Source organism: Cryptomeria japonica, chromosome 1 (assembly GCF_030272615.1).
Source record: "Cryptomeria japonica chromosome 1, Sugi_1.0, whole genome shotgun sequence".
Classification (NCBI taxonomy): domain Eukaryota; kingdom Viridiplantae; phylum Streptophyta; class Pinopsida; order Cupressales; family Cupressaceae; genus Cryptomeria; species Cryptomeria japonica.
The window spans coordinates 610,510,930-610,535,072 of NC_081405.1; the positions used below are offsets into that span (position 1 = coordinate 610,510,930).

General features: G+C 35.2%; 2 protein-coding genes across 2 annotated transcripts; both read right to left on the reverse strand.

Moving 5' to 3' along the window:
• Positions 1-2,706: 2,706 nt before the first annotated feature.
• On the reverse strand, positions 2,707-11,929 carry LOC131060090 (cationic amino acid transporter 5-like). Its single transcript, XM_057993193.1, has 3 exons — positions 11,581-11,929; positions 9,114-9,352; positions 2,707-4,026 (listed from the first exon to the last, which is right to left on the reverse strand). The coding sequence occupies exons 1-3, from the start codon at positions 11,630-11,632 to the stop codon at positions 2,959-2,961; spliced, it is 1,359 nt and encodes a 452-aa protein (XP_057849176.1). The 5' UTR covers positions 11,633-11,929; the 3' UTR covers positions 2,707-2,958.
• On the reverse strand, positions 11,323-12,031 carry LOC131060089 (cationic amino acid transporter 5-like). Its single transcript, XM_057993192.1, has one exon. It carries the CDS (start codon positions 12,029-12,031, stop codon positions 11,645-11,647), a length of 387 nt encoding a protein of 128 aa, XP_057849175.1. The 3' UTR covers positions 11,323-11,644.
• Between the last annotated feature and the right edge of the window lie 12,112 nt (positions 12,032-24,143).

Genomic DNA, 24,143 nt, shown 5'->3' on the forward strand with positions numbered 1-24,143 from the left:
ATCTAGATGGTCTTTAATGTCTTATCTTTTGATTATCTCTCTGTAAAGGGTTTTAGGGCCCCTTCAAAACATGTTTTTCACTTAATCGAAAACAACTATGATGGATTATTATTTTCTATTTTCCTTTTCTAATTTTGAGGACTATGTTAAGACCCTTAGTAAGGGACCTTAGTTCTTGTGATTTAATGGCCCTTATCTTTTTAAAGTGGTACCTTGGATTCAACCCTTAGAATGACTTTAAGTTCTCTTTTTAGGTCTAGTAACCAAGACTACCCCTATAATTTTGGAGTGAAAATATCTTCATGTCCATTGCCAACTCTATTTGATAGTTTTATGTAAATGACCCTATCACCAAGTTCATGAAGCATGAGTAGTATGTGAGATTTTGTGTACTGGTGGATTAGGATAAGGTGTTTCCTTCTCATCTTACCCTCTCTTTTAAGTATGGTAAATATTTTGAGGGAATTAAATATGAAAGTTCTCTAATTATATGTAATGTTACAAGTGGTCAAGCGGGTCAATAGTGCACTATCGACAAGACCAATTAGAGCACTTAGTTTATCTGGAGAAAAAAGATATTGGCCTCTTCCAAAAGAGATTAACTGAATAATGGATAGTAGGGGGGATTCTCCTTCTGAGACCTTTTCTCCTTCAGAAGCTACAAAAATGTACAAGGACTCTACTGGTGGTATTCTAGATTTCCATTAGCATAGGTGTTTGGAAAGATGGTTCAACAAAAGGTGGTTTTTCAGTTGTTGAATCCTAATGATGCTTTTGTGGGTTTACCTTGTCTCAAGAAAAGAAGTCTAGGGGAGAAGAATCACAATACTATGATTAACCAGAAAACTCTAGATGACATCTTTAAACCTCCCAATTTTTTTAGCGGAGGCTAACTTTTTTCCGTTGTTGTTTTGTTAAGTCTTCTTTGTTGAAGTTGGTTTTTTTGTCTCTCTACTCTTTTTTGAGGTTCCTTTGTATTATTAATGCTCCATTAAATTTACATTGATAGTGGGCTTTCTCTCCAAGCCCCTTCCCTATTTAATCTAATAAAGAAAATCTAGCCCTAGACATTATAATTGATATAGTCATTACAACCAATGCACATCAAAAAATTTTACATGAATTCTACTAAAGACAATGACAAAGGATGTTAGATGTTAGTAGTAACAATCTTCCCCTATAGTCTTTGTGTAAATCAACTTATGAGGCTATTGATAGTGCATCAAGTTGTTTCCTTAAGATGGACCCAGATATAATTAATTTCTCCCATATTTCTTATGCTCATACCCTTATGGATATTTATTAATCAAAGGCATTGCTAGGATATATTATTCTCCATGTGTGTGAGAGTCCTTGGACTTAGATGATTAACTATGAGGGAATTCCATTTCATTGTAGATGTTGTTTCTTTGTTGAATATTTGGCCTTTTCTTGTCCCCATGGCTCTCATCATAGGTCTTCCTCAACCTAGTAGAAGAATGCTCTTCTAAGCCACCTCATGGTATTCCTTGATATTTCGGATGTTTATTTGGATGATTCTGTTGACTTAGTGACTCCTTCCCTTACCACTTCAATTGGTTCAAAGGCTATAGATGATGTTTCTTCTATCCTAGCTCTAGGTGACTTGGGAAGATCTCCTCTTTCTTTGATTGTCCTAGACAATTAGTTTCTGACACAAGAAGTTTCTCCATCAAAACTTGGCTCTCATTTGGGTGGTGCTTCTTACATTTGTTCTAACGGAGCTTCCTCCCCTGCTCCTATTTTTTCTACTCATGATGAAGCTACTTCTTGGATAATTGTTCATCATGAGAAATAAAGTTTGTTTTTAAGGGTCCCTACCTTTCAAGATATTCCTTTGGGAGTGAAGTTAGGTGCCAATTTAGATTTTAATTGATCTTTCTAGTTGTTGCTTTTTGTATAGTTTCACTATAGGATTATTGTCCTCATTAATAGTTGTAATTTTGTTTAGGATTCTCTCTTCTTGTTGTTGGTCACCTCTCTAGGAACTTATCTACAGTTTACCAAGGTTTGGACCCTCTAAAAAAACTCAACTTATCTTAGTAATAAACAATCTACTTATCATAGTAAAACTCTTGGTTTCGGGTCCATGTAAAACTGTTTATCTTTATCAAAAACAATCTACTTATCACAATCAAATGAACATCAAATTTAAACAATTAAATTTTACTCATGATGGTCAAAAAGACGTCAAGTTTAATAATAGTGGGTTTATTCATGACAACCAAATGAATGTTAGTTTATATCTTTTTGTTCTACATTATTGCCAAATGGACATCAAATTTCATGCTTGTGAAGGTCAAATGGATGTCGAGTTGAATATCATGTTTCCTTTTGTTACGGTCAAATAGAGTCAAATGTGTTGATAAAGGTCAATGGGCTCTCAAAATTGGCAAAGACTTCAAATTGTACCCCTTAACAATAAGAAAGTGGGTGTCAAATTTAACACTTCCATTATTTTAAATTCTATTGAAAATAATATTTGAATGCACTTCTAAAGCTTTATTTTAATATATTTTGTTGTCTTGCTTCTGTGTTCTCTCATCTACATGTGGAACCCAAAAGAACTTAAAGATAGACTTTTAAATTCATCGAATCAAATGACTGGTGGATCAGCTGCTAAGAAATAAAAAGATTTGTATTGCTCAAGGCTGCCCTTTTTCAAGCTGAATTGTTTTTGAAATATGTTATCCATATTCATTGCATTAAGCTTTTGTAATGTTTGTATGTTTGATGAAAACATTAAATCTCTCTGCTCTGATTGTAAGGCTGCAAGTTCACGTGCCTTTCTGTTTGTCCTGTTGTTTCCTTCACGATCGATTGACTGTGTTTTCATTATGATCTTTTATAATTTTTTCAATTGATAAAACGCCAATCCTAATGTAATTCATTTCCTTTAGATTTAATTAGTTTATTGAACAAAGCTGAAATATAATACATTTAGTTGTCACCAACACAGTAAACCGCATCGAACGAGGCGTGGAGTCCAAAGAAGGCATAATAGACCAACATCACAATAGTGCAAACCCCAAATCTGATGAACGACTCATAATCCACTGATCCCATCAGAAACACGTTGATAAAAATGGACAAGGAAGGAACCCACGGAACCATTGGCGCTCCCCACACTTTGGCCTCTCTACACTGCGGAACAAACACAGCCAAACCCGCAGTGGCCAAAAACCAAATAGGAACCATAATGCAATACCCAATTGATCCGCTGGACAGACCCCAGTATGCCGAAGTCCCTATGGACGAGCATATAATGACAACAATGAACGTTGTCAAAAGAAAAGCTTGACTTGCAGAAGTTTTCCCGGTAAGATAGTGTCTTCTCACAAGCAGAGCAACAAACAAGAGCGTGTATATGAACAAAACGCTGATAGCGCGAAGTTTAGACAGCACATCCAGCCTTGAAAAGAAGGCCAACGATGCGGAGGCGATTGCCATGAATGCCGTTCCGTTAACAGGTGTCCCGGTCTTCATGCTCACTAAGCCAAACCAAGGCGGAATCACGTGGGTTCGGGCAATATGTGTTAAATACCTTCCCCGTTTAACTGCGCCCACCAATAAAACAGTGGTTATTCCTTTCAGAGATCCCAGTGCCACAACATATTTCGCCCATTTCCATCCGATGCTTTGAAATGCTAAAGAATAGGCGGCATTAACATCCAGTACAGTGTAGCTCTGCATGAGAACGAGAGCCAGTGCCATGAGACAGTATATCACGGTTACACCCGACATGGAGCCGAGCAAGCCCAGGGGAATGTCTTTAGACGGGTTTTTCGTCTCTTCCGCCATGGTGGTGATGACATCGAAGCCTCCGTAAGCGAAGTAAATTACTACTGTGGCTCGGAAGACGCCCATGACGGCGTACGGAAGGAAAGGGCTTAGATTAGATGGGTTACCTTTGATGAAGCCGGCGGTGATGATGAAGAGGATGATGATGGTGTTGAGAGCAGTTGAGATCCAGTTGAGTTGGGAGGTTAGTCGTGTTGATAAGTGATGCTGCTCTAGCATGCAACTCCAGTTTGGACATGAAGCTATCCATTCATCACCATGCATAAGCTATTTTTAGTTAATAGTTTTTTTTTGTTGATTCATGCAAATAAAGCATGTACTCCAACATGCATGAATCCTTAGGACTATTTTTAGTTTTTCTTTTTGCATGAGTTTGTTTTTAGTAAATAAAGCATGTTGTGCATGCACTTATTGTATTCTTAATTTAGAGAGTAGTTTGTTTTTTTTAGTTTGAGAGCCTTAGTAGCTTTCCATGCAAAGCTAGGAATATATTTAGAACTGCAGTTATTATTTATTTTTCTAGACTGCAAATTCTTTATATATACAACCTCTATGTAATTTTTTAATTAAGCTTCAATAAAGATATTGGTGTTTTTTTCTTTTTGTTGTTATTGTTTACTAATCAGTTGGTTCAGAGAGGATAGGTCAGGTTCAAAATTCTACAAGTGGTATCAGAGCAGGTAAAATTGTTTTGGGTTAAAGTTTTATTGTTGGAATTTCGCCAAAGTTAATCATGTCAAATTCTAACCATATGCCCGTTCCAGAATTTGATGGGAATGATTATGATTATTGGTGCATTAAGATGCTGACCTTTTTGATTGGAAAAGATTTGTGGGAGATTATTGAATCAGGTTATGAAGAGCCAACTGATTGGAATGCCCTTACAGCCAATGAAAGAACAGCAAGAAGGAAACAAGGAAAAAGAATGCTCAAGCTTTGTTTCACATTCAGATAGCTCTTGATAAGAGCTTATTTCCAAGAATATCAGGAGCAACAACTGCCAAAGATGCCTGGAAGACTCTACAAGAAGCTTACCAGGGTAGTGATCAAGTTAAAGTGGTCAAGCTTCAGACATTGAAGCAAGAGTTTGAGAATTTGAAGATGCAAGAAGCTGAAAGTATAAGTGATTATTGTGTCAAAGTCAAAGATGTGGTCAATAAAATGGCTACACTTGGAGAAATTGTAAGCAATGAAGTTTTGATAAAAAAGGTGTTGAGATCTTTGACACCCAGATGGAATCATGTAGCAATAATCATAGAAGAAAGCAAGGATTTGACAAAACTACAGTTTGATCAACTGGTTGGATCCCTGATGTCTCATGAAGAAAGATTGAAAGATTCTTTTGAAGGTGTAGAGAAAGCATTTTCCTCTAAATTGCTAATCACAAAAAATGAAGATGCAAGCAACAGTAGTGCCAAAATCAATCAAGGCCAAGGTAAAGGGCAAAGCCAAAATTCTTCAAGAGGTAGAGGAAGAGGTGGCTCAAGAGGAAGTGGTGGTTTCAGAGGAAGAGGTAGAGGCAGATTTGATAAGAGAAATGTTCAATGTTACCATTGTAATAGGTATGGCCACTTTGAAAAAGAATGTAGATTGAAAGAAGGTAAAAGTGGTAACTATGCTCAAGAAAGTAGTGACAATCCTCCTGATCACTTATTTTTATCTTATGCCAAGGGTGAAAATACTAGTAAAGATGTTTGGTACCTAGATTCTGGATGCTCTAACCATATGACAGGGAATGAGAAGTTGTTCTCAACAAAAGATGGAAGTTTCAAATCCAAGATCCAGCTTGGTGATGATAAATCATTGGAGGTTGTTGCCAAAGGAGCTATGGAGGTCCAAACAAAAGAAGGTATAAAGAGTATTCATGATATTTATTATACTCCACAATTGAAGCACAATTTGTTAAGTGTTGGGCAGCTATGTGAGAAAAATTATAGAGTAGTCTTTGAGAATAAGACTTGTACTATCTATGATAAGAATAAGGATAATAGGGTGATCACTGTTGTTTCTATGACAAGAAATAGGATGTTCCCCTTGAAGTTTGATGAACATAACAACAGTTTGGCAAATATGGCTTATGAGGATTCAAGTTGGTTATGGCATCTCATGTATGGGCATTTAAATTTTTATAGTTTGAAGTTTCTAACCTCACATGCATTAGTTTCTGGTTTGCCCAAGGTTGAGGAACACAAGGAGGTTTGTGAAGGTTGTGCTAAAGGAAAGCATGCAAGAGAAAAGTTTCCAAAGGGCAATGCATGGAGGGCTCATCACCCACTTCAGCTTGTTCATTCAGATATATGTGGTCCTATGCAGACTAAGAGTTTGGGTAAGTCATCATATTTCATCACTTTTATTGATGATTACTCACAAAATTGTTGGGTATATTTTTTGAAGGCCAAAGATGAAGCCTTGGATACATTCAAGAAGTTTAAAGCCCTTGTGGAAAATGAGAAAGGGTGCAAGATCAAATGTTTAAGGACTGATCGTGGAGGAGAGTTTTGCTTAAAGGCTTTCCAAAGTTATTGTGATTTTAATGGCATCAAGAGGCAACTTACTACTGCATACACACCTCAACAAAATGGAGTAGCTGAAAGGAAGAATCGTACTGTGGTTGAAATGGCAAAGTGCATGTTACAAACCAAGGGATTGAGCAATTCTTATTGGGGAGATGGAGTTGCTACAGCGGTGTACATCCTCAACCGTAGCCCCACCAGTGCACTAGAAAAGATGACTCCTTATGAAGCTTGGTATGGTAAAAGGCCTAATGTTAATCATTTCAAAGTTTTTGGTTGTTTGGCTTATGTGCATGTACCGGATCAGAATAGACAGAAGTTAGATGCAAAGAGTGAGTCATGTATTTTTATTGGGTATAGTGAGAAAAGCAAGGCTTATAGATTGTATAATCCCCTCACTAACAAGCTTATTGTCTCAAGAGATGTGATTTTTGATGAAGGGGGAGTTTATGGTCATAAAAAAGGCCATGTTGAGAAGCCAAAATCTATTTTGAATGATGATATAATTGCTGATATTGATCATGAGTAGCCAACTAATGTTTCTATATCCAATGGTTTAACTCCACCGAGCAACCCTTCATCAAGTTCTTTAGTACCAAGTTCAAGTCCAGCTTCTTCTCCAAGTTCTATAAGGAAAGTAAGGAGATTGAGTGATATCTACCAGAGGAGTGGAAATCAAGTACATGAAGAAAACCCAGTAGGTGAAACAGTGAATTTTGCTTTATTAGCCAAGGCTGATTTTGAACCATCATGTTTTGAAGATGCATGTACTAATGAGGTTTGGGTGAAAGCCATGGAAAAAGAGATGGATTCCATTCACAAGAATGACACTTGGGAGTTAACAGAACTTCCACATGACAAAAAAAGGATTGGCACCAAATGGGTCTACAAGACAAAATTTAACAGTGATGGGAGTGTTGAAAGACACAAAGCGAAATTAGTTGCTAAAGGCTTCACACAAAAGTATGGAATTGATTATGAAGAGACATTTGCACCAGTAGCAAGACAAGAGACCATAAGAATGCTGATTTCATTAGCAGCTCAAAAGAAGTGGAGCATACATCATATGGACGTGAAAAGTGCCTTCTTGAATGGGTACTTAGAAGAGGAAGTGTATGTGGAGCAGCCACAAGGTTTTGAAGTGGAAGGAAAAGATAATTATGTCTACAAGTTGAAGAAGGCTTTGTATGGCCTCAAGCAAGCACCAAGAGCGTGGTATGCTAGGATTGATGGATACTTTCAGGAGAATGGCTTCCAGAGAAGTAAGAGTGATCCTACCCTATACTACAAACAAGAAGGTACTGATATTCTCATCATAAGTTTGTATGTTGATGATCTTTTGTATATGGGTAGTAGTTCGAAGATGAAAGATGAATTCAAAGCTGCTATGATGAAAGAATTTGAGATGAAAGATCTTGGTCTAATGAAATATTTTCTAGGAATGGAAGTTTATCAAAGTAAGGATGACATTTTCATTTGTCAAACAAAGTATGCACAGGATATGCTGAAGAAATTTAATATGACTGATTGTAACCTTGCCTCCACTCCAAGTGCTCATGGAGATTTGTTATGTAGAGATGATGGTGCTGATTTAGTTGATGAGACAACTTACAGAAGTATTGTGGGGAGCTTGATGTTTCTAATCCACACGAGGCCTGATATTGCCTATTCAGTTTCACTTGTTTCAAGGTATATGACAAATCCATCTGAAATACATATGAAGGCAGCCAAGAGGATTTTGAGGTATGTGAAAGGGAATTCAAGTTTTGGTATTCATTACTACTCTTATGAAAAGTTCAATCTTGTAGGTTTTAGTGATTCAGATTGGGGAGGTAGTATGGATGACCGTAAATCTACATCTGGAAATTGTTTTTCTTTTGGTTCTGGTTTAATTACCTGGAGCTCAAAAAAGCAAAGTATTGTTGCCCTCTCATCTACAGAAGCGGAGTACATTGCAATTACCTCAGCAGGTACACAAGCTCTTTGGCTCAGAAAAGTTTTGGAAGAAATTGGAGAAAAACAAATTCAACCTACAGTAATTTATTGTGACAATGTGAGTGCCATCAAGTTAGCTAAGAATCCGGTTCATCGCAGCAGAACTAAGCATTTTGATTTGAAATATCACTTCATACGAGATTTGGTGCAAAAGAAGGATGTCGAATTGAAGCACATCAACACCCAGGATCAGCTAGCAGATATATTCACCAAAGCGGTTGCGAAAGCTCAGTTTATAGCACTACGAGATAAGATTGTCAGCCCTCTCAGCATCAAGGGGGAGTATGTTGATAAGTGATGCTGCTCTAGCATGCAGCTCCATGTAACTCCAGTTTGGACATGAAGCTATCCATTCATCACCATGCATAAGCTATTTTTAGTTAATAGTTTTTTTTGTTGATTCATGCAAATAAAGCATGTACTCCAACATGCATGAATCCTTAGGACTATTTTTAGTTTTGCTTTTTGCATGAGTTTGTTTTTAGTAAATAAAGCATGTTGTGCATGCAGTTATTGTATTCTTAATTTAGGGAGTAGTTTGCTTTTTTTAGTTTGAGAGCCTTAGTAGCTTTCCATGCAAAGCTAGGAATATATTTAGAACTGCAGTTATTATTTATTCTTCTAGACTGCAAATTCTTTATATATACAACCTCTATGTAATTTTTTAATTAAGCTTCAATAAAGATATTGGTGTTTTCTTCTTTTTGTTGTTATTGTTTACTAATCAGTTGGTTCAGAGAGGATAGATCAGGTTCAAAATTCTACAAGTCGTGTGCTCACAATGACGGTGAGAGAGGCCAAAAGGATTACCACGACGGCAATGGGGTCCAGAAGGTTGAAATCTGAGGGAAGGTTTGTGTGGACGCAAAAGTCATCTGGGGAGTGGTTGAGTAGAGTGGCAAAATAAGAGGTCCAAGATCGAGCCACCATGGCTCCGCCAAACACGGATTCGAAGATTATGTTTCCTGCGGCTATGAAGGCTGCCAAGTCTCCCAACTCCACCCGGAAGTATGCAAAAGAACCGCCTGACAAAAAAGTTATGATCAAAGATGGTGCCGCTCCAATTAAAATGGTATTTTAGTATTTGTATCATTTGTCAAGAGTCTATAATCTTTTATAAGGAAAACATTTGTTTTGGTGTCATCATTATTTTAGACGTTCTATTGCATTTATCTATGTCCAACTGCACAATGATTTAACTTTTGTTCTGTTGGTAGAATATAATTAACAAAAATGGCCAGTTCATTGTCATTATTATTAATATATAGGTTGTTTAAAAAAGGTCCCACATATAGACAGCAGGTGCTTTAATTACACCATATCAATTGTTTATGGGAGGCCTGCAAGTAGGCAGATGGTTCAGAGTATATTCTTTCACCACTAACATTATTTAGGTTTAGAATGAGAAATAAAAAATTAGTTTGTTTGGCATATTTTTTAATTGTTTTAAAGTTTTAAATAATCAAATAGTTTAATTAAGATAAAAGGTGGAAGTAAGCTGTTTCATAATTAACATTACAAATTTTAGTAGTGTATCTAAGTATTGTCATGTCTAAATATTAAGTGTATATATTTTTGAAGATCAATCTAATGTATGATCCATCTATAAGAGCAATAAAAGTCTTGAATGCTTTAACTTTTATAAAACTGTAAATAACACTGATGATAATTCTAGATGAATAGAAGGGAATGATAGCCAGATGAACATATATTTATAAAATAATATTTATGTACAACAGTTGTTACTTCAACGCCTTAAGAATACCTGCAAGTGCACAGATGATATGACTTTTTTTTGCCTCACCAATCCATTCTGCTTGTGGCTGTAATACCTTGGGGGCCTACTTTTGGTAGAGATGTACCCCTGAAGTCCAAACGATCGAAGCCTTACAGAAAATAAAAAATAATTGTATAGAGCTTTCCTATAAAACTGGGTTATAAACCATCCCAAAGGTCATTATACTAGAGCTCTGCACTTACGCCTTTCAGCCTTCAAGAAATTGTCTCAAAAACCATTTTAAAGATAAGAGGACTGAAGCTCTGCACTTACGCCTCAGCCTTCAATGTTTCCTAATGGACGGAGGTGTATTTGCTGTGCACCTTAATCTTCAACTTATTGAGTTATTTGAGTTCTAACTTCCCTCTAAATATTGAGAAGCGTCTCCTTTGAGCTGTTGCTTCTTGACACAGCCCTTTGTGTGGTTGGTCATAGTATCCCCAAATTTGACCAGTCATGTCAAATTGTTGCCACTCTTCAACCATGGTTTTACCAAGTAGTTTACTCTTATTTTTATCATTTGATTCTTTCTGAATGTTCTCAGTTTGACAAATCAGTAATTCATGTGCCTCTTGCATTGACAGTAATCATGCCAAATTGTTTTTTCTCATTAGACTCTGTCTCAGCATTCTTAATCTTCCTACAATTGCTACCTCAATCTAATAGCATTAATCAAAAAGCCAATCTGAAAATATTGGGATTTGAAGTATCGAAAGGAGAACAAATAAAAAAATGATTTGACAGCGTATAGATTCCGCAAAACAAAATTCACTCAAACCATGGCAAGTAAATTACCTCAAGCTTATGCATAAATCGTTTCTTGTTGTAAATGATGCAAATGAGAAGAAATGGGTAGAGTTTGTAGGGAAAAATTATGAAACCCTGCCACAGCAAAGAAATGAAGAACCAAAACCAAACTCCCTAGTACACAAAGTTTACACCAGAAATTGAGAAATCCTACCATAGGCGCTGTCAACAGTGCGGATGAAGGAAAAGGGCAAAGTTTGCAATGTAAAATTAACGAAACCAGCATTTTAATTTAGCCTACAATAGAATTCCATACAGAGCCTCTATCAACGCCTACAATAGAATTCCATACAGAGACTCTATCAACGCACTTGTTCTCTCCCCGTTTTCAATCAACCGAAAAATATTTCTGGTGTTAAACTCCTGATTCCAGTGGGCAATGCCCACGAGGAATAGCCTATCCGGTAATAATGAGTAAGAAATTAACAGGTGGAAATTGAGAATTTCTGGTAAATTATATACATTTAGAAAAAATTGTATCGACACTGAAAATTGATCAACTAATCGAAATGGGCAATTAACTAGCACTAGCGGAAATCTAAATAATCAAATTTAATCGACCAATGTTTATCATCCCTTTGTCCTCTGTCCCATTTTTGATAAGATCTTAAATTACTGAACATCCAAATTGAAATAGAATTCTGGGGTGTGAATGGGATTACAAATTACCTGCTACAGGAATCTCGACTGCGAATTCGGTGAAACAAAAGACAGAAAGCATGACAGAGAATCCCTAGAGAGCATAGGAAAGAACAATAGCAGGGCCTGCGTCCTTGTGGGCTTCTTGTCCAGTGAGCACAAAAATCCCTGTTCCGATCACCCCACCGAATCCAAACCAGATTAAATCCCACCAGTTGAGGGTCCTCTTCATATCATTCCCACTCCTCTTTCTGATCTCTCCCACCTCTTTCATCTCGTCAGCCCTTGAAAGCGCACGGTCTTTGAAACGTCGGGGTGTTTGGTAAAGAGCTTTTCCATAATTGCTCCAGCTCTTGAACGATTCTCCGGGCAGAAAATATTTCTTTCCTGCCCTCTTTACGCCATCCCCTGCATCTAATCCTTCAAATGGATCACCATCTAATAGTGAAACAATCTCACTCTTCAGCTCTCCCTTAATCATCTCTATTATATGATTTTGCCTGACTGAATAAAACGGAGGGAATATCTAATAAGGCGTTATCAGAGGCATTCGCGATCTGTTATTACCCAAAACATTCCTCAGAGGAAGGGGATTGGACCTGCAAAACCCTAGATTCCCTCCGCCAAAAGCAGCAGACGAATCTTTCCAGCTTTAAAATAAAAAAAATGAAACTAAAATTATAATTGTTTTGACTTATTCTGTACAAGTTAAGATGAATAAATTAAATGACTAGGCTCAATGAACATGCGAACATCTCTCATGTGGGTTACAACTTACTATCTATTTCTTTTTATTGAAGACAAATAAATGGTATTAGAGCATATAAATAATAGTAAAGTTATTCTAGAATTAAGAGTAGTGATAATTGGACGTAAGCATTCTTTTTACAAATGGTAAAAGGAGATGAGAATTTAGTTTTATGTGTAATTTGTAGAGTTTTTACTATGGGTTATATTTAGCAATTAAATTTAGATGAATTTTAAGTTTGCGATGTTTTCACAAATTTATTCTTTATTTTACAAGGGTTTGAGTCTAAAGTAGAAGACTGATAGTATCTATAGATAGTGTAGGAATTAGTTGTGCAAAGGTTATTCTCTTTCATCAAATCTCTTGAGCTAATTTAATACTTTGAGTAAGGATCAAAGACATATAAAACAATTGTCTAGTGTATCGCATCCATTGCTAACGATGCAAATGTTGATGTTAGTTGATGTTATAATGATGCATTACTCTCTCTAAATTATAATATCATAATTGGATAAGAGATGGATGATGAATTAGATTGCTTCATAGAATGAAATAGTGATTTTCCTTTTACAAACACGCTATCATGCAAATCACACATTTCACACTTATGTCAATATATAATTGTTAGTAGGTGGACTATTGACCTGAGCTATTAGTAAATTTTGAATTTTGAAAGTTTGGAGGTCAATGTCATGTGTTAATCCTAATTTTTGAATGAGACAAGTATGGATTCTTATGATGTGTGAAGGTGGGTTCAAGTTAATTTTCCATCTTTTAATTAAAAACATACCACTTGTACACTATAGATTTTATGTGGTACAATCCAATCAAAGTTAATCTAAAATAGAGGGGAAAAGTGTAATCTATGCACATTTTAGCCTAACATTTTCCTTTCACTTTCACAAGTGAACTATTATGAATTGGGATATGCATGTCAAATTAAAAAAAAACAATATGGAAGTACAATAATATGATCTCATTAAAAGGAGGCTATAGATATGGATGACAATTCCATGTATGCTCTTACAATTTCAACTCAATCTTGAAACCTATAAACACAAAATTTCAAAGTAGTAGTGTCTACCAAAAATTGAACATATGAACTAATAATAATTACTTAACAATGTTAATAACAAAATAAAAAATAAAAAGAGAGATAATAAAATGAAGAGAAACGGGGAAAACAACATCATGGTTGGAATTAGGTTGCACAAGGCCATGAAATGAATCCAAGAAGGCATATGAAAAGGGTTATTTGTATTTAAATACATTTAAATGAATAATGTTCTAAATATTGGTAAATAAGTGATATTCACAAACAAAATTGTAGGGAGAGTTTAACTATAGAATGTAAATACACTAAGACTTGAACAATGAGTTTCAAGTGTTATAGTTTAACATCCATGCTAGTTTATTTGTAGTTATGGTGTGAACAATTGCAATTTATTTTTAAAATGAATCACTATATATAAAAAATAATGTTGTTGGAAAGATGAATGGGAATAAAATACCACTTGTAGTAGAGATAGACGTCATTCACACAATTTAAGAGGAATAATATTTTGAAAGATAACAAAAAGTATCACAAGTTGTAAGAAGTGGTCTTATATTTGTATATGAGATAAATAAAAGTGTGGAGCCAATCATTTTGGGTAGTAAATGAATTCATCAACAACATTAAGAATCGAATAATTTCTTTCACCTTTCCAACTTCTAGGTGTTTTTTGCATATTAATGAAAAAGTTGGCAAGTGATGGATGTGTTTTTGCATTTGAAATGCCATTCCTTCTTATTCCTCGTGTCTTATTTATGTTTATAGGGATTTTTTCGGGACTTCCAACCGTGTTTCCTTCCTTGGTGCTCCCACTGTTGGGTTGGGTGGGGAGGTTGGCCATGGTGTGAAGGTGGTTTCTAGAGTAGAGTCTCTTGGTTAGGTCGTGCCTATGCTCAAAAACTTTGTCAGCCCTAGTTTTAGGATAGGGCAAGACAATGTTGATGTTAGTGGTCTTAGTGATCACCTTGTCCCTTTCCTATGATCTTCCTCGATTAATAAGTGTACTTATGCACATGCTTCTTGATTTGGTTTCAGTCCTACTTGTCCCTAGCACACATTTAGACCGCTTATGCCAAATCTTCTCTCATAATAATATGTGGTGCGGATGTTGCTAAGAATGAAGCTTTCTTCTAGAGTTGCAGACTAGTCTATTTTTTCATTTCTTTGGCCTTCTCTTCTCATCCTACAGAATTAGGTTCTGACTTATTGGAAGCCTTTGGTTTTGGGTAAGATAAAAAAACTTCGATTTTTCATTGCTGAGTTTGATTCATCTGAGAATCTAAATATTGTGTTGGGGCTTCCTTGGGCTTAGGGAGAGCATTTTCCTTTTATAAAACTTTAGACTCCCTCTTTTAACCCCATTATAGAGCTTATTTTCGTGCATCTGATTTGGGTCAAAATGCCTTATCTTCTTCTCCAACTTTAGGAGGATTCCTACTATGAGGACATTGGCAACTATATTAGTTATTTTATGAAGGTTGATGATGTCACTTATAGCTTGGGTAACCCCACCTTTGTGTGCATTCTCATTGATATTGAAGTTTCCAAACCTCTTCATGGGGAAGTGGTTCTGATGGTTAGGGACATGCCTCAAGGTCACAACAATTGGATTATAAAGGTCCCACCTTTCATTGTTGTCATTTCTTTGCTACTATTCATTTGGTTTGAGACCACTCTTTAGTGCATTAGAAAGGTACTACTAATTGGTGGAAGGATGTTAAGGAAGATTAGTTGACTTTTGAGGGTTCCTGTATGGTGGTCCCCAACTAAGGTACTACTAAGAACCATGATCTAGGTGTGTCCCTTTCATACTAAGATATTCCTTCAGTATTTCTTAATGTTTCTTTGGAGCCTCCTCCTATTTCTAGTTTCTCTCTTGTTATGGAAGTTTCTCCCTCCCAAGTACCATCTTCTTTGGTGGTCACTGATTTCCATGTTCTCTTGTTGCACCCATTATGGTTGCTGTTGTTCTTCCTATTGTGGGATTACTTCTTGTTTCTTCTATTTTTGAGGGGGTTGCATGATAAAATTGCCTGAATTGTTATTTGTCAAAAGAGGCAAGTTTCTTCTCCTTCTCCCCTTACTCTTTTGAGGTTAGTGAAATATATTTCTCCTAATCAAGTTTGGGACCCTCATTTCTCAATGGTTCCCTGCTCTAGTCAAAATCTCTCTCTCCCTTCTTCTTCTCCTTCTTCTCATTCTCTCCTCTCATGAGTTTTTCTTTCAACTAGTTTGTTGCTCCTATCAAAAGCCTCTTTTTTTAAAAAGCACCTATTCTATTTTGGTTTTTCCTTGTCTCACTACTCATGAGATTCCTCTATTCTACCTAGATAGTTGTTATGTATGGGTTTAGGTCATTTCTCACTTTATCTAATCATAAGATTAAGAATATTATTGTTTACCATTGGTGTAATACATTATCAATGGCTAATTTTAGATTAGTTTAGTTTAACAAATACATCATTAGTTACATCGTTAGTTAGGAGGTTAGATTCATGCAGACATTTTTCATAAGGGAAATAATGGCTTTAAATAGCCATTTAGAGATCAATGTAATATATCCTAGTTGAACCCCAATTGAATAAAAGTAATCTCAAAGTCTTTTAGCTTAATCTCTTCTTCATATTGTATCACAGCAAGTGTGATGGTTTAGATTTTAGTTATTTTCTATTGATTTTAAGATCATTATTTACTAGGTGTGAGTGACATGGGTAAGCATATTAGATGAGGGATAGATCTCATGGATCGATACAAACAAATTCTTACCTTCCTATAATGAATCTTTTAATCATGTGTATTGTTATTTACATTTGATATAAACCACACTACGTCTAGAATATAGCAAAGAAAAGTCATTTAGAAGGTGTGTTGTAAGGAGGCAACATCGATATAAGATGTGATGAGTAATGGGACTAAGGTGCCTTCTAATCGCATTAAGATGCCCTAAAATGATTAGGTTGCCTTCAAATATCCATGGAAAGATTATAAAGAGATAAGTTCAAATACTCATTTTTTTGGTTATTCCTTGTTGCCTAAATCACCATCGTTGGATCATATTTTTCTCTTTTGATCTAGTTGCATTGTCAATATTTTAGGTTCTTTATTTGTTCATTTTTTGGTTGTACTATGGAGTACACCATTGGCTTCCCCTATTTTTTTCTTGTCTTTTTTAGTTTTTGTGTGTTGTTATGTGGAGTAAATGCATGATAAAGTAAACTTACAAGTTGTAGTGACATGCTAGATAATCTATTTCCGATCAATCATGCAAATAATATTATTTAAAAAATTAAAGGAAATTGATGTAGTCAATGTAATATCTTGATAAAGGTTGGTATATTGTCTTGAGTCTAAAACAAGAAAAATATGGCATTGAAATTGATGAAAAGACAATATTTACTAGTGACAATGTGTTGAAGTTGGAATGGGTACCAGACTGGATAGCTATAGTAGCAAGTGGCTATATCAAGATTGAATTCAATGATATGTATACTACATTTGGAAATGGGATCTCATTTATAGAAGCTTTGTATCCATTATTCTTGGTTTTGATCTAGAGGTAGGAAAAAAATGACATGCTAGGTGGAGGACTAAATCTAGAGGCCAAGAGGATAAGGAATTAATAGATGATCTATTCAAGAATGTGACAATCATTCATTTTCAACATATGGGGACTCATTAATGGCTACATAGTAATTTGCATGCATCTCATATTAGTATTAATTTAGAGGTAACTTGATTTGCAAGAGAATATGCCATGTGGATTAGGTTTATGTTCATTGTATATGTCAAGCAATTGATTTATCTTTTATAATTTCTACTAATCATGTAATTATGTTGGTGTATGGAAGAGTGTTATTCAAGTTATAGTAATTGGGGTTTTCTTTGTAGCACCTAATTAGATCTCCAAAGATTCATCAAAGACATCAAATGAATAATGTGTAAAATAAGATGTCATATCGAAGGTTGGAGGCAATGGAGGTAGGATAATATTTATCATCCCAAGGTATCTTATCACTTAGGGATTATTCATTGCATGAGAAGCACCATATTTGTATCCCTGAAGAAATGAGGGTGCCTGGCATTATGTGTCCCTCCAAGGAGAAAGGGGGAAATATTTTGATGATTTTTTGAGAACTTTACAATACATTAGACACACTCAAAGGAGACAGGGACTTTCAAAGGAAGGGTGTCTCATGTGTAAACAATTGGTTGGTGATTTATGTAGCAGGGGAGGGATTGTTTTCATTACACTTGATGAGGTTTTAGAAACACTCAAAGGAGATGTGTATTTTTGGAGGAAAGGAACCTCATGTGAAACACTAGAGGAGGCATTAGACACACTCAATTGAGATGTGTAATTTTGGAGGAAATGTATCTTATTGTCCATGGAGTGTGGGAACACTTTTATGTTCTCTCATGTTGTGTAGATTGGTGCAGCTTCTATAGTCAATAGATCCACTAATGTAGTCAATTTAATATTTCTTGGGTGAACTAGGAAAATTCATGAAGGTTCTTCATCAAAGTCTCCAAAAGGGTTGGGTTCAATGACAACACACAAACTACAACTTGACAATGATAAAAATTGCCAACAATCTCCTCCTTTTTCATTGATCACAACTATCATTACAACACCCATTTATCAACTATACATCCTCTCTCTATATTTGTATCCTCTCCCCCTTTGATAAAATAATTACCTATAATATTTCTTTGTATCTTTATATATTCTACACATTCTTTCTGTCTCAACCTTTGATGTTAAGGACAAAGGGCACATGTCTTCACCTAATTTTACATTCTTATTCATTTGCAATATGTCCCCTTTTTTATTTCCTTCTTTTTTCTTCACATATTTCTCTCTATACTTATACATTCTTTCCTTTCAATGACAACCAAGAAACTACTTTCTCCCTCGAAGAGAATCAATCCAGTAGACAAAGGATATACCTTGAATTTCTTCCTTTAGATATATGCATCAACTTATGCATCTAATTACAAGAAGGAGGGGAAATAACCCCTAGATCCTTCTTGAGATAATCAAAATCATCCTTTGAAAGTGAATTAGTAAATATATCTACAATATGATATTTTGCAATGATGTCAAATAGAAATGCATTTAGTCCTTAAATGCATCACTAGATTCTTTGAAATACTTTATATCAGTGTTCACACACATAATAGGAATGGACTTATCATACATCACCTTGATATCTTCTAGTGTTTGCTTCATCCACATTGCCTAAGTGTAGTAGGATGCTACAACAATATACTTAGCCCCTTGTATTGATAAAGATATCAAATCTTGTTTCTTATTGAACCAGGAAACTAATATATCTCCCATGAAAAATGTATAGTTACCAATGGTACTTCATCTATCATCCACATAGCCTACCCACTCACCATTAGTATAAGACTTCAAAGAGAAATCACTATTCTTCTTGTATCACAAACCATAATTCGGAGTTTCTTTAAAATATCTAAATATTATTCAAACAAATTTTCATGAGATTACTTAGGATTAGCTTGATATGTAGCAACCAAACACAATGCATTCATGATATCAAGTATAGAAGTAATCAATTATAGCAATCCTCCAATCATAGACCTATAGAGAGTCTAAACAACTACCATAGACTCATCATCCTTTCTTAAATGGAAACAAATAGCCATGGGGATACTCATTGGTTTAGAATTATCCATTCCAAATTTCTTCAACATCTCTTTAACATGCATAGCCTTCAAGAAATAAGGATACCATCATCTAGTTGAGCAACTTGATGTCTAAGAAAGAAAGATATCTCACCAATAATTGGCATCTCAAATTATTTCTAAACTTCTACTATAAATTTCTTACTTCATCATCTTCACAAATGCTAGTATCATAAACATATAAAACAACTATCAAAAGATTATCTTCTTCAACCTGGAAGTAAATGTCATTTTCCTAGTTTGAATTATAGGACTAGATCCCATTTTCCTACATTACAAGAAGTTAGTGTGGGATGGCTCCTATGATGGAGGATCTATGTGTCAAGCATTACAAAAAATATTCAAAGGTAGTGCCCCCAAAAGCCATGTGATGCAGAGCCACAGGAAAACTAGGTAGATGCTCAATCCGAACACAACTCAACTTTCTCCACTAGACCAAACAACAAGACACTTACTCACACACCCTTCAATAGGTTTACATACACCTATTTTCAACTCCAAAATGATTAAAAAATTCATTGATTGATAACACATAATCTTTATGCAACATACCCTCTCAATAGCCTTAATCCCCAATAGGCTATTCACACCCTTACAAAGGAAAAACATGGACAGGATAATACAGACCCAAACCACCTATGAGATATGCCTTCTTATACCCCATTAGACATGTTTAACTCATTGTAAGTGATCTACAAACTTCCTAATATGCTTGTTCTTCACAAAGGCTTCAAAACCCTAGTAGCCCTAGATTTCAAATTTTTGGGCAGTAACTCTCAAACTTCCCAAAACACCGGACAAAACAATGATGGTTTAGGATACCCTTTTGGTCCCTCTATGACATATGTCAAAACTAGATATGATTCCTTTGGACCAATTGTACATAACACCACCTGTCCTAATTAGGCTAGAGCCCCAATTAGGCATGTTTTACAAAGCAACACCTCTTAAATGGGCTCACATAAACTCCACAACCACTTGGACACTTAATACTAGTGTCAAAACAACAAATTTCACCAAAAATTTGGGTCTGCATATTTTGGAAATTGTCCAACTCAATTAACCTTCTTCACCTACTTGCCATTACCCTAATGTCAGGCACTTCAATGCACTTTTCTCTCTCCTCCACACATGGAAATATCCATCAACCTCATCACACTATAGTACACCTGGTGGCCCAACATTCCCCTGAGTTTGAGATTTTTTCACTCTTGTGAATGTTGAGAACCAACCATTGTTTATGAAACCCTAGGTAGGGTTTTCTCAGACCTGAGATAGAACAAAAAATAATCAATCAATTACAACCACTGTTTCAGACCCTACAAATGCTTGGAATGTTAGATGAGACAATTATTTGACCTTCCAAGTACATTCAATGCATACACCAATCAGATTTTAACAATGAACAATGAACTCTTCATGGACTGAGACACAATTTATTGCAATAGAGATCACCTTCTTTCAAAAATCCATCAACAACCTTACAAAATTGATCTTGGAGGCTTTTATATGTATCCCCCAACATCTCCCAACATTCATAAAAGAATTTTGAATCAATGGACCATTGGAGAACAACTAATCCAAGAGTTGTCATGACAATTTGACAACTTTTGGCAACTTTTCCACATTTGGCCTTATATCTGACCAAAACAACTCAAAACTATTACAAATGAGCCAATTAGGTCTATAGAAGACACATGAAACCCATCATGACTCATATTGGTCCTTTTGCACAAGTTTGACCAAGGTCGACCTAATAGAGCCTATTGCAAAATCACATTACATAATTGTATGATTGAATGAACAAAATGACTATAAAGCCTTACAAACAAGACAACACTCAAATGGATCTTAAGACCCTTATTAGATCATTGATGAGACAAGATCACATGGATCAATCACTTGGTGCCCCTGCACCACCATATTTGGTGTATGATTTAGAATTGTAAATCTTGGTTGTTTATAATTAGGTCACAAATCTAACAGTTGATATTTTGTGTGGTTTGCCTGTCCTAGAAGGAAACCATATTTAATGAGGTTATTTTATTATGGCTATGTATTTGTGATGTGTTCTAGGATTCTAATAGTTATTGAATTGCCTCTGGATCTGAAACGCCCACAAAACCTTGATATGAAAAGATAGCATATAAACCCATTTTTTAATTTTTTTTAACATCATTTTGAACTAACATATATACATACCTTGAGATAAAGTTGAACTAGTATAAAGGGTTAAGTTTCAAATGTAAACTTCCTAGGATTAACTTACCTCATCCCACTCCCACTCCCCTTTTCCAAGGGTCCTTGGTTAACAAGATCATATATTAAGCAAATTTAGGCCAATTGCTCATTTCACACATATGAACTTCTTCCACTCATAATTATTTTATTATTAGGGATATGGTAAGGTACATTACTTAATGTATAAGTTAAAATTATTTCAAGTAGAGGTAATTGTACTTCCCAATGTAACTATAGCCTATAGGAAGACGTTAATAACCTAAATTTAGGATTACGAGATAGCCAAATTAACAACTAATCAAATAAAGGAAAAATATTAACTTATAATTTTAATTGTATTCTATAGTTGTTTGAATTTATCAATGTTGATTTATTGATAAATGTGTAGTCACACAAATCTGTCCATTTTAATTAAATGAATATTTCATATTTATTTGATTAAAAATCCACTAACCATCAATTAATTAAATAAATATTTAATTAATTCATCCCCAAACATTCTTCTATTAATTAAATAAATTACTCAATTTATTTTAATTAATTCATTAAATCAAATTTCAATCAATTAAATAAATAAAATCAATTTATTTAATTAAAATCCCCCTTTTCCTCTTTTAAATAAATTAACATTTATTTAAATCATTTTAAAACCCCCCCCACTTGCATTTTCCTACAAATGCAACTTGCACACATTTATTGAAATAAATGAATTTTTATTTTAATAAAATCCTATTTTCCCTCACCCACCAAATCCACTTGCAAACCTAATCCCCTTCTAGATTCTTCTAACCCCTTCCTAATTAGTCTAATCCATCCCCTAATTATTGTCACATTCCTAAGCAAAATGGAGTCACTTCTCAAAGACTCCAAAGTCTTTGAAAAGCATTTAATGCTTTGTGTGTTCAACAAATTAACCCCCAAAGTCTTCCAAGACCACTAATGGCTCTTACATGACCATTTATGGCTCTTACATAACCATTTATGGTTATTTCAATCTTGTCTCCCCAAACATTTATTGTTTTGACCATATTCATCCATTTCACATTTGCACAAGAATTTATCCATTGGATAAAAGCTTTATTCTTTGAATAAAGAGTTTATTCATTCAACCAACCTTGACTCAAAATCCCAAGGTCATATCAGGCATTTAATGCTTATTCCCTCTCCTCTCAACCTATCTCACATTGACACTTGTCATCCTAGGATTGGGTTGAAAGCCCTCACATGGATTTGAAATCATTCAATCCTGACCCTTGTTGAGATTGCTCAATCTCAACCACCCATTGCTCCATTTTTCCTATAAATAGAGCCCATTCCTTCATAAACCAGATCCTGAAAACTTGTATGCATCTAAGCTATAGACATTTTAGAGAGCATTTTAGCATAAGCAATCTAACATCTTGTCTTTTTGGTTAAAATACATCATTTTAGCATTAGTATTAGCTTTTTATTTCACATTTAGAGCTATACTACAATCTCAATCCTCCATAAGCATCCATAGTGCAAAAAGTTGCTGAGAGCTACACTATTTTGGAACTTGGAGAGGAGAGGAAGAAGGGAGAAGAAGCTAAGGCCATGCTAAGAGGCAGTTGGAGATGTCTCATGATCTTTGTTTTACTTATTAGATATATTAGCATGTCTCTTTGTGTCTCTTTTGGAATGCCTTCATATGTTTAGTTTTAGATTGACTAACACTAATGTTTTGTGTGACATTTCCTCTTCTCTTTTATCTTTCTTATACTTTAAGTTATATTCCATATATGTTTTTAGGATGTTTGAGAGGGGTTTCAGACCTCTAGGAGTTGTAATGCAAAATCTAGTTTTTGGAAGATCCTCCAAATTTCAGACTTAGTCAAATTTCAGGGCATTTCAGAATCAGGATTTGTAAAATTTGTAACCGAAAAATTGAGTATCTTAGGCTTGTGGAAGCCCCCCTGGAACACCGATTTTTACTAATTTGTTTTTGTTGATACAGGTTAACAACTCACCATAAAAATCACAAATTTGTCATTTAGTGCTTAAAAAGAACTTAAAACTACAAAACAAAAAAAAGAGAAGTTTCATTGTTTTCTAGTTAGGACTCATCTTTATTTTTGGTGCTTAAAATCAACAACACAAATTTGATTTCCTTGCATCAATTCGGACCTAAAATTTACAAACCACACTTCAAATTTTGGTGCAGTTAAAAACTTACAAAAACACTTGTTTTGATTTTTTGCAAACAAAATTTCCTTCAAGCAAAATGTGTTTTTCATTAAGTTGACCAGGATTTCCAAATTCTAGATTACAAAACACATTGCCTTTGAAGTTAAAACGAACACCATGACTATTGGAGCAACATCTCCAAATAGTTAAATCATCTTTGCAAATGCTGGATTAAAAAGAACAAGTGTTTTACGTATCTGGCACGCTTGTGCAAACAGTCAATCGAGTGGACCTACTTCTAACACACACTATCCTCTCCCTTGGCTCTCGTGGTCCTAGGTGCAAGAGAAAAGTGTTAGTAACACTCAAAATTTTATCTTTTTAAGAGAGGCCTGCCAAGGGATCGATACTCTTGGGAACGACCTCGAGCGGTAAATCCTTCGAGCCGCTATAGAAATCAGGTGAGAGCGAAAGCTATAGCCTTGGGTATAGCTGTTCCTACAGTGTAACTGGCCGAAAGGACAAATGGGCCCCACCACCAGTTACAAGGCTCTTAAGTGAGTCACTGCAGAATGAACTTATGTCCAAAGCCATTGAACATGACTAAACACCTTTAAGTAGTAGCCCACCTATTCTATTGATTGAGGATATTTGAGGTATAATTTAGTGCAAGAGCATAGATGGTTTTGCTCCCAA

Excerpts from the sequence above, each read along its gene's own strand:
- LOC131060090 (XM_057993193.1), bottom strand. The coding sequence starts at position 11,632 with ATGCTTTCTGTCTTTTGTTTCACCGAATTCGCAGTCGAGATTCCTGTA. Across the intron at positions 9,353-11,580 it reads AGTCGAGATTCCTGTAGCAG|GCGGTTCTTTTGCATACTTC; the intron begins GTAATTTGTAAT and ends CTTTTTTGTCAG. Across the intron at positions 4,027-9,113 it reads TCCTTTTGGCCTCTCTCACC|CATCACTTATCAACACGACT; the intron begins GTCATTGTGAGC and ends ATGCTAGAGCAG.
- LOC131060089 (XM_057993192.1), bottom strand. The coding sequence starts at position 12,031 with ATGATTAAGGGAGAGCTGAAGAGTGAGATTGTTTCACTATTAGATGGT.